The sequence below is a fragment of the Schistocerca cancellata genome, chromosome 1 (genome assembly GCF_023864275.1).
Source record: "Schistocerca cancellata isolate TAMUIC-IGC-003103 chromosome 1, iqSchCanc2.1, whole genome shotgun sequence".
In the NCBI taxonomy this organism is placed as follows: Eukaryota; Metazoa; Arthropoda; class Insecta; order Orthoptera; family Acrididae; genus Schistocerca; species Schistocerca cancellata.
The window spans coordinates 480,501,272-480,516,907 of NC_064626.1; the positions used below are offsets into that span (position 1 = coordinate 480,501,272).

The 15,636-nt window shown below is 51.7% G+C and overlaps 1 protein-coding gene and 11 non-coding genes across 12 annotated transcripts; all 12 read right to left on the reverse strand.

Moving 5' to 3' along the window:
• Positions 1-2,224: 2,224 nt before the first annotated feature.
• Trnah-gug (transfer RNA histidin (anticodon GUG)) lies at positions 2,225-2,296 on the reverse strand. The gene has a single exon. It is a non-coding gene; the product is annotated as a tRNA-His (tRNA).
• A 350-nt stretch (positions 2,297-2,646) lies between these two features.
• On the reverse strand, positions 2,647-2,718 carry Trnae-cuc (transfer RNA glutamic acid (anticodon CUC)). Its single transcript has one exon. It is a non-coding gene; the product is annotated as a tRNA-Glu (tRNA).
• Positions 2,719-3,712: 994 nt separating this feature from the next.
• Positions 3,713-3,784, reverse strand: Trnah-gug (transfer RNA histidin (anticodon GUG)). The gene has a single exon. It is a non-coding gene; the product is annotated as a tRNA-His (tRNA).
• A 350-nt stretch (positions 3,785-4,134) lies between these two features.
• Positions 4,135-4,206, reverse strand: Trnae-cuc (transfer RNA glutamic acid (anticodon CUC)). The gene has a single exon. It is a non-coding gene; the product is annotated as a tRNA-Glu (tRNA).
• A 444-nt stretch (positions 4,207-4,650) lies between these two features.
• On the reverse strand, positions 4,651-4,732 carry Trnal-uag (transfer RNA leucine (anticodon UAG)). Its single transcript has one exon. It is a non-coding gene; the product is annotated as a tRNA-Leu (tRNA).
• A 468-nt stretch (positions 4,733-5,200) lies between these two features.
• Trnah-gug (transfer RNA histidin (anticodon GUG)) lies at positions 5,201-5,272 on the reverse strand. The gene has a single exon. It is a non-coding gene; the product is annotated as a tRNA-His (tRNA).
• Positions 5,273-5,622: 350 nt separating this feature from the next.
• Trnae-cuc (transfer RNA glutamic acid (anticodon CUC)) lies at positions 5,623-5,694 on the reverse strand. The gene has a single exon. It is a non-coding gene; the product is annotated as a tRNA-Glu (tRNA).
• Positions 5,695-11,654: 5,960 nt separating this feature from the next.
• Positions 11,655-12,536, reverse strand: LOC126185076 (calphotin-like). The gene has a single exon (XM_049927903.1). It carries the CDS (start codon positions 12,534-12,536, stop codon positions 11,655-11,657), a length of 882 nt encoding a protein of 293 aa, XP_049783860.1.
• Positions 12,537-13,895: 1,359 nt separating this feature from the next.
• Positions 13,896-13,967, reverse strand: Trnah-gug (transfer RNA histidin (anticodon GUG)). Its single transcript has one exon. It is a non-coding gene; the product is annotated as a tRNA-His (tRNA).
• A 350-nt stretch (positions 13,968-14,317) lies between these two features.
• On the reverse strand, positions 14,318-14,389 carry Trnae-cuc (transfer RNA glutamic acid (anticodon CUC)). Its single transcript has one exon. It is a non-coding gene; the product is annotated as a tRNA-Glu (tRNA).
• Positions 14,390-14,833: 444 nt separating this feature from the next.
• Trnal-uag (transfer RNA leucine (anticodon UAG)) lies at positions 14,834-14,915 on the reverse strand. The gene has a single exon. It is a non-coding gene; the product is annotated as a tRNA-Leu (tRNA).
• Positions 14,916-15,383: 468 nt separating this feature from the next.
• On the reverse strand, positions 15,384-15,455 carry Trnah-gug (transfer RNA histidin (anticodon GUG)). Its single transcript has one exon. It is a non-coding gene; the product is annotated as a tRNA-His (tRNA).
• Between the last annotated feature and the right edge of the window lie 181 nt (positions 15,456-15,636).

Consider the following 15,636-nt stretch of genomic DNA (forward strand, 5'->3'; position numbering starts at 1 on the left):
TACGACAGATGGAGGGCGTGCTACCATAGACTACAGGGAAAAACAAATAACACAAATTAGACGGCAGGAGTGGACTCACCCTCCTCCTCCATATCGTCTGCCCAGTCACAACGTGCAGACGGTGCAACCGAAGTAGGCGGTTCTTGTGTGGGAGGTGCAGACGCGGAATCCTGCGAAGAGGGGCGCGTGCGCCGCTGGGGAGTATCTTCAGCCTTACGCTTAACCGAATGTTGGGCCGGGTTCGTTGCCTGAGACGTCGTAGTGTCCATTACGAGATTTACATCAGAGCAGTGCAACATTTCCTTTAACTGTCGTACAACCTCTTCCCGCCTGTCTTCCGACACACTTGTAGTAGGCGCTGGCTGACTGCTCGCCACAGGACGTTGTTGACGACGTCCGGTAGCAACCGACGGCCGAGATTCGACTACGGGGCGGGGCAAGGGCTTGTGCGTCGGCTTTTGCACAGATTTTTGCTTTTGTTTCGACTTCGGACGTGGAACCTGCTTCCACTCCGGAGACGGGCTGCGTTCCCCGCGAGAAAAGGAACGTTTTTCTAAAATACGTGAACTACTGGCACTGCGGAAGCGTTCAGCATTTCCACGCCTCTCCGAAACACTTTCACGCCTTGGCTTTGGTTCCTGTGAGGCAGTAACCCCGTCCGGAACACCTTGAGGTACGGATTTAGATGGTGACGGATCCACAACAGCAACAGGGGGGGTAGCCACCTGCGCGGGTTCTGATGCGGTCCGCACCGGAACTTCAGGCAAGGCCGGAGGCGGAATCGATACAGTAGCTGCGGGAACTGACTGAGAAGGTACGGACATGTCTTGAACAGAAACAGTATCGGTTGCAGGGGCATCGGTATCCATCGCGACCGCATCATCTAACGGTGTTTCCGTGTCCGCGGAACGTGCCGGTGAACGCGGAACACCTAACAAGACGGCAGCGTACGACTCGTCGTCATCTTGCCCACGGGGCGGCAACTGCACAGGGCGCCTACGCCGAGGACAATTTTGCCGAAAATGGTCCGTGGCATTACAATAGGAGCAGGTCTGGGGCTGACCACTATACGAAATAAAAGCCCGGTGGCCGGCCATAACCAAAAACGAAGGAACGTGCTTCCTCACAATCATTTTGACACTACGGATACCGTTCTCAACTTGATAGATGTAAGCGGATGACCACTTTTCTTTCGTAATCGACAAAACTGTGCCATAAGGCATAAGGCTACGAGCTATTGTCTCATTCCTAGTTTCAAACGGAAGATTGAATACTCGAACATTTCGGATACCAAAACCAGCATTCGACAGAGTCACATTGCTAATCGTCCCATCAGAGTGTTTGAATTTTCGGACACCACCGTTTTCACTTACGAGGGCATCACACAGTTCCGGACATTTCAATTTTACAAACAAAGAGTTAAGGAACGCGTCCAATTGCAAGCCTAGCACATCACTTTCAGGAATTTTCAAGTCATTTTTCATCCACGAATGAATTTCGAAAGCAGACGGTCGGGTGACGTTTCTATCGAATTCACATTGGATATTATTTTCTCGGTCTTCAGAATCCATCTTAACTTACAGTTCAGCTGACTACCGCAGCGAAGAAACAGGCACCGCGACGAACCGCCTCCGACCGCGAAGCACACGTAAACACCGCCCGACACGCCGGAGCGAGCGCGCGATGTGTTCGGGCCCACGACTCCGAAGAGACTGGTGCCTAAAACCAGCGCCTTAGACCGCTCGGCCACGTTACACTTGGAACAGCGGCGGCAAAACGTTCCCTTTGTACTACAAAGATCACTTCGAAAAGGAAGTATCTTGGCAATCGCCGTGCCATGTATTTTCACTGCTCTCCCACTGGAAGCGTCTCTTTAGGCCACCCACAACAAGAAAATGCCGTGCCCGCCATATGGTAGCGACGCCACTTGTCTGTAGCTGTCGTAGTTAAGGAGACAGCATCAAGAGACGTTTTCGTGCCGTGACCAGGTTTCGAACCTGGGCTTTCCGTAACCACTAAAGTATCATAGCTGTACCTGTCAGGGGCGGAGCTAGAATGCTCCATGTAACAAACATATGTGAGCTCAAGGAGGTTACACTTGTGATGAAGTGGTAGTACAAACTGCGGCCTGCGGAACACGAGTGAAAAACCAAGAAAGCACTGTGATTTCGTGTACTCGTGCACTATCGTCAATGCAACGGCAGCAAGGAAAAACTTTCAAAATTGCCGTGACCAGGATTCGAACCTGGGTTATTGCGGCCACAACGCAATGTCCTAACCACTAGACGATCACGGCCACGGAGGCGCCCGCCAGAGCAGCTGGCGGGAATGCAAGTGGCGGTACACAGCAAAGCCCAGCCCACAGTGTCACGCCACAGCAGTGTCAGACACGTTCTCCATCACATGTATACAAACAAATGAACGTGCCTGCGCTGTCGGGACACTAACTACAGTGGTTAGCTGCATTCACCTCCGTGGCAATGTCTTGCAGTCCTCCAAGCCTCTTGACTACAGACATGTGACTCGATAACAAGTGGACAGACGCAGCATCTCTCTCGCCGTCGGGTGTTGCCACGAATCATACTTAACGTGGCTTTCTGCACGAGTCGAGACAAGTCGCATAAGAGGAGCAACAAAAACGCGCATTTCCGGTACCGGGAATCGAACCCGGGCCTCCTGGGTGAGAGCCAGGTATCCTAGCCACTAGACTACACCGGATGACGGCGCCAGTGCTCCTCCAGCGAACGCAGCAACCACCCACGATTAACTGACGACAACTGTAAAAAATCCACTCTCGCACGCTATAGAACGGCATGCTCTGGACGCATATCGTGGAGACGAACGCCAGCAGTGATGAGAGCAAAAGGCGCCTACAAATCCTGCCGTTGCACCACGTACTGTTCTACGACAATTCACGAAGCAGACATTCACGCCTTGTTGTGCTGTTTCCTTTGCGGGCAATGAGTGCATGTGACTTCGATGCAGGAATCATTACACGTTTGGCAGCAGTGGGATTGGAACCCACGCCTCCGAAGAGACTGGTGCCTGAAACCAGCGCCTCAGACCGCTCGGCCACGCTACCTACGCAACACGCGCGTCACATGAGCTGCGTCCTACTCCACGAGAACACACAGCAACGGCACAAAAATGAGACGCCAAAATTGGCAACGGTGGGATTCGAACCCACGCCTCCGAAGAGACTGGTGCCTAAAACCAGCGCCTTAGACCGCTCGGCCACTATACACTTGGAACAGCGGCGGCAAAACGTTCCCTTTGTACTACAAAGATCACTTCGAAAAGGAAGTATCTTGGCAATCGCCGTGCCATGTATTTTCACTGCTCTCCCACTGGAAGCGTCTCTTTAGGCCACCCACAACAAGAAAATGCCGTGCCCGCCATATGGTAGCGACGCCACTTGTCTGTAGCTGTCGTAGTTAAGGAGACAGCATCAAGAGACGTTTTCGTGCCGTGACCAGGTTTCGAACCTGGGCTTTCCGTAACCACTAAAGTATCATAGCTGTACCTGTCAGGGGCGGAGCTAGAATGCTCCATGTAACAAACATATGTGAGCTCAAGGAGGTTACACTTGTGATGAAGTGGTAGTACAAACTGCGGCCTGCGGAACACGAGTGAAAAACCAAGAAAGCACTGTGATTTCGTGTACTCGTGCACTATCGTCAATGCAACGGCAGCAAGGAAAAACTTTCAAAATTGCCGTGACCAGGATTCGAACCTGGGTTATTGCGGCCACAACGCAATGTCCTAACCACTAGACGATCACGGCCACGGAGGCGCCCGCCAGAGCAGCTGGCGGGAATGCAAGTGGCGGTACACAGCAAAGCCCAGCCCACAGTGTCACGCCACAGCAGTGTCAGACACGTTCTCCATCACATGTATACAAACAAATGAACGTGCCTGCGCTGTCGGGACACTAACTACAGTGGTTAGCTGCATTCACCTCCGTGGCAATGTCTTGCAGTCCTCCAAGCCTCTTGACTACAGACATGTGACTCGATAACAAGTGGACAGACGCAGCATCTCTCTCGCCGTCGGGTGTTGCCACGAATCATACTTAACGTGGCTTTCTGCACGAGTCGAGACAAGTCGCATAAGAGGAGCAACAAAAACGCGCATTTCCGGTACCGGGAATCGAACCCGGGCCTCCTGGGTGAGAGCCAGGTATCCTAGCCACTAGACTACACCGGATGACGGCGCCAGTGCTCCTCCAGCGAACGCAGCAACCACCCACGATTAACTGACGACAACTGTAAAAAATCCACTCTCGCACGCTATAGAACGGCATGCTCTGGACGCATATCGTGGAGACGAACGCCAGCAGTGATGAGAGCAAAAGGCGCCTACAAATCCTGCCGTTGCACCACGTACTGTTCTACGACAATTCACGAAGCAGACGCTCACGCCTTGTTGTGCTGTTTCCTTTGCGGGCAATGAGTGCATGTGACTTCGATGCAGGAATCATTACACGTTTGGCAGCAGTGGGATTGGAACCCACGCCTCCGAAGAGACTGGTGCCTGAAACCAGCGCCTCAGACCGCTCGGCCACGCTACCTACGCAACACGCGCGTCACATGAGCTGCGTCCTACTCCACGAGAACACACAGCAACGGCACAAAAATGAGACGCCAAAATTTGCAACGGTGGGATTCGAACCCACGCCTCCGAAGAGACTGGTGCCTAAAACCAGCGCCTTAGACCGCTCGGCCACGTTACACTTGGAACAGCGGCGGCAAAACGTTCCCTTTGTACTACAAAGATCACTTCGAAAAGGAAGTATCTTGGCAATCGCCGTGCCATGTATTTTCACTGCTCTCCCACTGGAAGCGTCTCTTTAGGCCACCCACAACAAGAAAATGCCGTGCCCGCCATATGGTAGCGACGCCACTTGTCTGTAGCTGTCGTAGTTAAGGAGACAGCATCAAGAGACGTTTTCGTGCCGTGACCAGGTTTCGAACCTGGGCTTTCCGTAACCACTAAAGTATCATAGCTGTACCTGTCAGGGGCGGAGCTAGAATGCTCCATGTAACAAACATATGTGAGCTCAAGGAGGTTACACTTGTGATGAAGTGGTAGTACAAACTGCGGCCTGCGGAACACGAGTGAAAAACCAAGAAAGCACTGTGATTTCGTGTACTCGTGCACTATCGTCAATGCAACGGCAGCAAGGAAAAACTTTCAAAATTGCCGTGACCAGGATTCGAACCTGGGTTATTGCGGCCACAACGCAATGTCCTAACCACTAGACGATCACGGCCACGGAGGCGCCCGCCAGAGCAGCTGGCGGGAATGCAAGTGGCGGTACACAGCAAAGCCCAGCCCACAGTGTCACGCCACAGCAGTGTCAGACACGTTCTCCATCACATGTATACAAACAAATGAACGTGCCTGCGCTGTCGGGACACTAACTACAGTGGTTAGCTGCATTCACCTCCGTGGCAATGTCTTGCAGTCCTCCAAGCCTCTTGACTACAGACATGTGACTCGATAACAAGTGGACAGACGCAGCATCTCTCTCGCCGTCGGGTGTTGCCACGAATCATACTTAACGTGGCTTTCTGCACGAGTCGAGACAAGTCGCATAAGAGGAGCAACAAAAACGCGCATTTCCGGTACCGGGAATCGAACCCGGGCCTCCTGGGTGAGAGCCAGGTATCCTAGCCACTAGACTACACCGGATGACGGCGCCAGTGCTCCTCCAGCGAACGCAGCAACCACCCACGATTAACTGACGACAACTCTAAAAAATCCACTCTCGCACGCTATAGAACGGCATGCTCTGGACGCATATCGTGGAGACGAACGCCAGCAGTGATGAGAGCAAAAGGCGCCTACAAATCCTGCCGTTGCACCACGTACTGTTCTACGACAATTCACGAAGCAGACGCTCACGCCTTGTTGTGCTGTTTCCTTTGCGGGCAATGAGTGCATGTGACTTCGATGCAGGAATCATTACACGTTTGGCAGCAGTGGGATTGGAACCCACGCCTCCGAAGAGACTGGTGCCTGAAACCAGCGCCTCAGACCGCTCGGCCACGCTACCTACGCAACACGCGCGTCACATGAGCTGCGTCCTACTCCACGAGAACACACAGCAACGGCACAAAAATGAGACGCCAATATTGGCAACTTTTTTTTTTTTTTGTTTTGTTTTTTTTTTTTTTGTTTTGTTTTTTTTTTTTTTTTTTTTTTTTTTGTTTTTTTTTTTTTTTAGGGCCTCCCATCTCCCCTTATAGCCCGTCCTTTCGCTCTCCAAATAACGCCTTCGTCGGCGAGCTTCTCAGCTATAGCCAGTGCTGGTGCCAGATGTAACTGAACCGAAAACGAACATTGACAAAAAAAAGTGCAAAGTGAGCCTCTTGCCTCTGAGGCACACCTTGTGAGAAGGGAAAACAGAAACGTAGGCGTCTTCACGGAAATCAGGGCAATTACATGAAGGCTCGGTGAAGTGCGAAAAGGAAAACGAAAAAAATATAGATAACCGCCTGGAAGGAGTCAAGGAAAGGTCCAGTCTGTACACAAAGCAAAACGCCATCCAGCAATGCAGAAATTAAACACGGAAGTACACCGTGAAGAAAGGAGTAGCGGTGATCACGCCGAATTGACGATAAAGAAAAGAAAATAATGCAATGCAATAAGGAAAAACACACCAGGAATCCTGACCAAAATAAATCAATGAAACACAACGAAACGTCCACAAAAAAAAAGGGGATACTTGCATGCAACGCCTCTCCTCGGCATCACGATCCCAAACCACTACATCACATAGTGGTAAACAATAAGAAAATAAAGAAAGGTAAACAAATATCCTCGCATAATACCATATACGAGGCAGTTCCCAAGGGAGAAATGTCTCCCATTTACGTTATATTTTTCGTTTCTGGTACTGAATATACATTCATCGCAAGACGAGGTCTCTTACTATCACGTCATAGTTTTAAGCAAGAAAGTGTAAATTTAATTAAGTCGACATCGGTGAAAGAGCAAAAGCATGTGCCAAGGCGACATGCAAAAAGTTTGCAAAAGTCATAGCATAGTCTCTTCGAACACGGTACTTGCCATGTTCAGCCCATAAGTAAGTGAGAAAATCCAGACGATCCGTCAGTTTGAGACAAAATAGAGAATGTATTGTATGACCGAGTAACCAGATAGTAGCATTGCGTTTGGCGGTCGGAAACGCCGTACACTGGGGTACGATCGCATCTACCACTGTCACCTGCGCTGGAGACACCCTGTTGACGAGGCGCACCATATCGCGAGCAGTGTACCACACAGCTCGGAACCGACGGCACACGAAACGATGTTCAATGGTATCTTCGTCATGGCACTCTTCACAGGCGGGGGATGGACTCAGATGAATAGAGTGCAGTTTAGCATTTGTAGATATCGTACCATTGACGACCTTATACCACGTCGCTCTAACAGGGGCAGGAAGGACGGGTGTAGCGATGTTTCGCCAGACTGTTCGCCAGTCAGTGTGCGGCATACGGTACTCCCACTTGTTCCTGGCCGGTGATCCCCGCAGAGCACGGATAATGTCGCCGACACGGCCTCGGCTGGAGCCACTATACGCAAGATAACTGTTGTTAAAATAAAAGCGCCGCACGTAATTCAGCGCAAAGGGTATGTGGCTGACAGAGACCGGGGCAACTACAGAAGGTGGGCGATAGTGATTGAACAACATGACCGTGGCACTGCTGGTACCTTTCTCTAACACGGCCGTAGTCCGTTTGAGGAGGAGCGCCGCGCATTTGGCGGAAAAATCCACCAGACCGAGTCCCCCATCGGCTGGATTTAAGGTGCAGGTGGCTAAGGAGACTTTGAAAATGTCCCCTTTCCAAAGGAGCCAGTAGACGGCCTGTTTAATAGCGCGGTCTAGGAGCTTAGGTACCGGGAGAACTTGTGCTAAATACCACGCTCTAGCTAAGATGGTAGTATTGATAAGCTGCACCTTATCATAAAGCGCCAAATGGCGGGCCGCATGAATTTTAACAACCGCCCTAATTTTGTGTAAGGTGGGACGCCAATTCAGAGCCTCCATGCGCTGAGGATTATCAGATAAAATAACCCCCAGGACTTTGTGCTGCTGCACAACACTGAACCAATGTCGACGCACATGGCTCATCCGTGGAGTAAGGGGAAGCAAGACCGTCTTGTGAACATTCACAATGGCCCCCGTCGCCTTCTCAAATTGCCGGAGAACAGAGTACAGGGTATCTACATCTGCCGGCCGACCCAAGAACACTCCAAGATCGTCGGCATAAGCCCGGCAAGTAAGGCGATCTTCCCCAAGTTGGATCCCCGGACACTCGTTGCAGATAGACCGCAGAAGCGGGTCGAGCGCCAAAGCGTAAAGTGTCATGGACAATGGGCAACCCTGTCTGACCGAGCGAGTCAGACATATAGGTGGACTAAGGGACCCATTGACGATGACCCTCGACGTGGCATTGCGCAAAAAACCCTGAACCGTGTGGGTAAACTTACGGCCAAACCCCATGGCAACCATCACACGCCGTAAATAGGCATGGCCAACCCTGTCAAATGCATTCTGGAAATCGACCAACATAATCGCTGCCGACCGAATCCTGTTGCCGCGTACAAAGCCGATACAGTCCCTATAGGCCAGAACGGCATCAAAAATATTCCTGTCACGCACAGCACACGTCTGATGTTCACAGAGAACGCGCGGCATGACTTGCCGCAGTCTGTGCGCGACGCACCTCGCCATGATCTTATAATCCGCGTTCAACAGAGTGATCGGTCGAACAGTATGTATAGTCGGCGTCGCTTTAGATTTCGGAAGGAGCGTGATGCACCCCGCTGCAAATTCAGGTGGTAGAGGAGCGCCATTAAGAACTTCATTGGCGATAGCAGTTAAAGTATCGCGTAAAAGGTTAAAAAACTGCAAATAAAATTCAGCGGGAATGCCGTCCATTCCGGGAGACTTCCCCCTAGGACTGCGCTTGACAGCTTCGTGCAAGTCGTCGGACGTAAAAGCCTCATTAAGATGGACACGGTCTGTGCGGCTTAAAACATTAGGAACCCCCTGTAAAATACGACGCAGCGCAGCAGGATCGACATCAACATCTTGAAAAAGGGACTCAAAATGTGCGTGGATTTCATTCTCAATCGTCACCCTGTCGGAGGTCTTTCTTCCATCCCGAGTGACCCACGCATTAAAGGCCAAACGTTCGCGCATCTTCCGCTCTCTGTTGAGATGATATATAGAGAGCGGCTCTCCGTCCACGGCACCCACAGGCTGGCTCCGAGTAACCGGCCCTCCACCCTTCCGCCGCAGATCGGTCAAAAGTTCGGCCTGAAATTGTTTGAAAATGGGAAGAAGATGCGGCTGGGCCGTAACTTGTCGGGCGAGGTCCTTCAAACAGCTCTGATAAAATTGTGACGTCGAGCGACGCCAGTGCGCTGCGTCGCGGCTAAAATTAATTAAAAAGGTCCGAACGGCAGGTTTGGCAGCGCCAACCCACCACTCGAGGACGCTACTGTCACCGGGTTTAGTCTGCAAAAGTTTGTGCCACATATCAGTGAAGGACTGCTGAAAATGGGAGTCGGCGAGCAGGCTGCAGTTAAACTTCCATAGATTTTTGCGATAGGAAGGCCTAGAAAGGGGAAGGGAAAGTTCACAAAAATAACTGCAGTGATCTGAAAAACTAACTGGCCTGACCTCAGATCGAGCCACCGAGGCTGCTAGTGACGATGACACATAAATCCGATCAAGTCGGCTGTGTCCCGTCGGATAAAAATAAGTATATTGGGTTTCAACCGGGTGGAGCATTCGCCACGTGTCCTTGAGATTAAAACTTGTGAGGAGCGTGTGGAGTTCCTGACACTTGTTGGGGCGCGGCTCCTGATCGCGATCATCGGTGACCGCATTAAAATCACCGCCGAAAATGATATGAGCGGAGTTCCGGTGCAAAACCCCGCACAGCTCCTGACTATAAAAGAGCCGCCGCGCCGCGTAGTCGCTGCCGGAAGGAGCGTAAACATTAACAAACACGACGCCTTCAATAGTGCACGCAATAGCGCGGCCAGTAGGGAGACACTCAATATTCGTGACAGTGAGGCCGGGGCAGATTACAATAGCAGTGCCGGTGACATCGTCGGACACCACATTATCCACAATAACGTAGTCACTCAGATCGGTTAGAAGCATCAGAGCCTCACGTGTCACTTCTTGCAAAAAGGCGACATGGCAACGGGTTTCACATAAAAGAGTTTTTAAGGCAAAGACCTTATGCGGACTACGCAGCTTGTTAACATTTACGGTAAGAATATGCCACCGACGCGTGTCAGGAACCATACACAACGCAAGGAACAACAAATGCAGTGTTCACAAGAAGCGAAACAGTAGCGCTGCAAAGATAACGCGTGTCGTGGACAAGATCGGCGAACATGGCATACCGACAGGTGGCAGATAGTATACACGGAATACACACGAAATAAGGGTCCACAATAAAGGTCACAACGACGCCGCCAATGCAATGCAACATGTGAACATGAACGGCGAAAATGATCCACCGCAGGCTAGCAGACACCAGCCACAGGGAAAACACCGACATGTAAACACAGACAAATAGAGGTGCCCCGGCACAGCTAGGTCGACGCAGGCAATCGACAGGAGCGGTGAAAACAACCCGCCGAGGCTGTACACAAATAAAAGTTACATGTCGCAAGGTGGCACAACGAAAGGGCATAGGCGCCGTCAAACGACGCATGCAGTCGACAACAACGGTAAAAGCCATCCCCCAACAGGTGTAGACAGGAGACGTAGGTAAAATAGTATAAAAAAACTGACAGAATAAAATTGCATGTGCGCCGCCAATAGTATTACACTCAGTTCGTCGGCATGAACGGGGAGACTGTGCCTCCGACGTGGGGCACGTACCATACACAATCTAAAACAATAAATAATAAAAAAATAAGAAATAAGAAATAAGAACTAAAGAAGCGTGCACATCGGTGTACGCATCAAGGCCACAAACAGCAGCCAAGGTGTTGGCACCAACGGCTAAATGTGCCGCCGATGTACAACCTACACCACACATATTCATAGACCAATAAATAATTTCGCACAAGAATGCATGCACACGCGCTGCTAAGACTATGCAGATCGTCGGCATTCACAATGAGAATGTGTCCGCAACGGAGGCACACAGAAGACGTAGAAAATTTAAATTTGCGCACTACAACAGCGACACGTGCGCCTTTAAGACAGCGCACGGTATTGAGAGCAATGGGAAAACACACAAGCAACGCGTGTCAGACCCCATACACAGTGAAATTAGACAACAAGACTAAAGAAATGTGCACAGCTGGGAAAGCACTCGTGCTGCCGTAAAGATCCAAGTTAGCGGCAAGAACGACTAAAATGTGCCTCCGACGAGCGGCGGACAGCAGACACATTTAAAAGTACCAGACACAGTTAAAATACACAACAAATAAAAGGACACAACGATGGGTGCAGGGGCGCTGCCTGAACTACACGTGCGTGTGACAGTACCGATTAAAACGTGCAACAGACCGGTTTCACACATCACAGACGAGGAAACATCACAAAAAACAATTTTAGACTTACACAACGAGGGATGCATTCACGCTGCCAAGCGAGGAGCAAAGGCACTTTACGTACCGCTGCCAGTCCTTTCATCCACCTCCACGTCCGCCGCCCAGTCACACTTTGCACTAGAAAACACGGGGGGCTGAACCACCTCCGTGTCCATAGCAAGAGCGGCACCCGACGGAGCCGCCGTGGCAGGTCCAGCGCCGGCGGGAGGATCAGATCCAGAATCCTGCGAGTGCGGCCGGATGCGACGGCAATGTGAGTCGTCCGATTTGCGTTTGCCTGCCACTTGTGCAGGCGACACGCTCGGAGGAACGTTCATCGCCGTATCGGTTGTCACGACAGGGTCCGTTTGAGTAAGGAAAACTTTGAGCTGACGAACTGTCTCGTCCCTCCTAAACTCTGCGGAACTCACGGACGCCTCAGGCTGGCTGTGAGCGGCAGGCCGCTGCCGACGGCGATCGGCAGCCGACACCTGCCGCGAGTCAACAGCCGCGCGCTGCGAGGCCCGTTGCAATTTCTTCTGTTTTGAGGTGGACTTGTAGGGTGGGACGCAAGTCACCACCGGGGACGGCGTTCGCCCCTTACGAGAAGAAACACCCGAAATACTAGCGCTTCGAAAGCGGGGGACGTTGTCAGCTCTCTCAATCGGTCTTTCCCGACGCGGTTTAGGTTCCGCGGGGGCGGCAAGGCGCTCCTCACTATCGACAACAACGGTGGCTACAGCAGACACAGTCTCAGTCACAACAGAGGGAGCAGCCTCTGGAACGGGTTCCGACACGGACAGCGTTACAGCTGCCGGTGCGGGTTCAGACACTATCGGTGGCTCAATTCTATCGACAGCTGTGGGAGCAGGCAACGGGGCCTCCACAGGTGCGGGCACAGAAATCACAGGCAACGCCGGGGAGCTATCAGCAACAGGAACGGAAGGTGTAACGTCCATAGCAACAGCGTCAGCCGCAACCTCAGGGTCAGACACACGATGCGCACGTGCGGGGGAGGCGCCAAGCGCGACCGCCGCCCACGTCACCTCGTCCTCACCGTCCGTCCGTGGTAATTGCACAGGGCGACTACGTTTCGGACAGTCCTGTCGAAAATGTCCGGTACCGTTACAAAATGAACAGGTCGCCGGTTGGCCGCTATAAGTGATAAAGGCTCGATGGCCAGCAACAAAAACAAAGGACGGTATATGCTGTCGAACAATCATGCGGACACTGCGAACACCATTTTCAACATCATAGTAATAAGCTGACGACCATTTCTCCTTTACGACCGAAAGCACTGTACCGTACGGAAGTAAACTACGAGAAATAGTTTCATTTCGCACTTCAAAAGGCAGGTTAAATACGCGAACAGTGCGTATACCATAACCTGCATTCGACATCACAACATCACTAATAGTACCGTCAAGGTGCTTAATTTTACGTACACCACCATTTACGTTCACTAACGTGTCACACATATCGGAAGAAGACAGTTTCAAAAATAACGAATTGAGGAACGCGTCAAGTTGAACGCCGAGTACTACACTTTTCGGCAATTGAAGGTCGTTTTTAACCCATTGGTGAATTTCGAAAGCAGTAGGCCTACGCACGGATCTATCAAACGCGCACTGAATATTATTCTGACGATTCTCTGAGTTATCAAGATCCATAGTACTCACTGAACGATCAAATCAAAAAAGAAACAGCGCCGCGAAGCACACACCGCCGACCGCGATCCGCACGTAAACACCGCCCGACACGCCGCAGCGAGCGCGCGATGTGTTCGGGCCCACGGCTCCGAAGAGACTGGTGCCTAAAACCAGCGCCTTAGACCGCTCGGCCACGTTACCCTTGGAACAGCGGCGGCAAAACGTTCCCTTTGTACTACAAAGATCACTTCGAAAAGGAAGTATCTTGGCAATCGCCGTGCCATGTATTTTCACTGCTCTCCCACTGGAAGCGTCTCTTTAGGCCACCCACAACAAGAAAATGCCGTGCCCGCCATATGGTAGCGACGCCACTTGTCTGTAGCTGTCGTAGTTAAGGAGACAGCATCAAGAGACGTTTTCGTGCCGTGACCAGGTTTCGAACCTGGGCTTTCCGTAACCACTAAAGTATCATAGCTGTACCTGTCAGGGGCGGAGCTAGAATGCTCCATGTAACAAACATATGTGAGCTCAAGGAGGTTACACTTGTGATGAAGTGGTAGTACAAACTGCGGCCTGCGGAACACGAGTGAAAAACCAAGAAAGCACTGTGATTTCGTGTACTCGTGCACTATCGTCAATGCAACGGCAGCAAGGAAAAACTTTCAAAATTGCCGTGACCAGGATTCGAACCTGGGTTATTGCGGCCACAACGCAATGTCCTAACCACTAGACGATCACGGCCACGGAGGCGCCCGCCAGAGCAGCTGGCGGGAATGCAAGTGGCGGTACACAGCAAAGCCCAGCCCACAGTGTCACGCCACAGCAGTGTCAGACACGTTCTCCATCACATGTATACAAACAAATGAACGTGCCTGCGCTGTCGGGACACTAACTACAGTGGTTAGCTGCATTCACCTCCGTGGCAATGTCTTGCAGTCCTCCAAGCCTCTTGACTACAGACATGTGACTCGATAACAAGTGGACAGACGCAGCATCTCTCTCGCCGTCGGGTGTTGCCACGAATCATACTTAACGTGGCTTTCTGCACGAGTCGAGACAAGTCGCATAAGAGGAGCAACAAAAACGCGCATTTCCGGTACCGGGAATCGAACCCGGGCCTCGTGGGTGAGAGCCAGGTATCCTAGCCACTAGACTACACCGGATGACGGCGCCAGTGCTCCTCCAGCGAACGCAGCAACCACCCACGATTAACTGACGACAACTCTAAAAAATCCACTCTCGCACGCTATAGAACGGCATGCTCTGGACGCATATCGTGGAGACGAACGCCAGCAGTGATGAGAGCAAAAGGCGCCTACAAATCCTGCCGTTGCACCACGTACTGTTCTACGACAATTCACGAAGCAGACGCTCACGCCTTGTTGTGCTGTTTCCTTTGCGGGCAATGAGTGCATGTGACTTCGATGCAGGAATCATTACACGTTTGGCAGCAGTGGGATTGGAACCCACGCCTCCGAAGAGACTGGTGCCTGAAACCAGCGCCTCAGACCGCTCGGCCACGCTACCTACGCAACACGCGCGTCACATGAGCTGCGTCCTACTCCACGAGAACACACAGCAACGGCACAAAAATGAGACGCCAAAATTGGCAACGGTGGGATTCGAACCCACGCCTCCGAAGAGACTGGTGCCTAAAACCAGCGCCTTAGACCGCTCGGCCACGTTACCCTTGGAACAGCGGCGGCAAAACGTTCCCTTTGTACTACAAAGATCACTTCGAAAAGGAAGTATCTTGGCAATCGCCGTGCCATGTATTTTCACTGCTCTCCCACTGGAAGCGTCTCTTTAGGCCACCCACAACAAGAAAATGCCGTGCCCGCCATATGGTAGCGACGCCACTTGTCTGTAGCTGTCGTAGTTAAGGAGACAGCATCAAGAGACGTTTTCGTGCCGTGACCAGGTTTCGAACCTGGGCTTTCCGTAACCAATAAAGTATCATAGCTGTACCTGTCAGGGGCGGAGCTAGAATGCTCCATGTAACAAACATATGTGAGCTCAAGGAGGTTACACTTGTGATGAAGTGGTAGTACAAACTGCGGCCTGCGGAACACGAGTGAAAAACCAAGAAAGCACTGTGATTTCGTGTACTCGTGCACTATCGTCAATGCAACGGCAGCAAGGAAAAACTTTCAAAATTGCCGTGACCAGGATTCGAACCTGGGTTATTGCGGCCACAACGCAATGTCCTAACCACTAGACGATCACGGCCACGGAGGCGCCCGCCAGAGCAGCTGGCGGGAATGCAAGTGGCGGTACACAGCAAAGCCCAGCCCACAGTGTCACGCCACAGCAGTGTCAGACACGTTCTCCATCACATGTATACAAACAAATGAACGTGCCTGCGCTGTCGGGACACTAACTACAGTGGTTAGCTGCATTCACCTCCGTG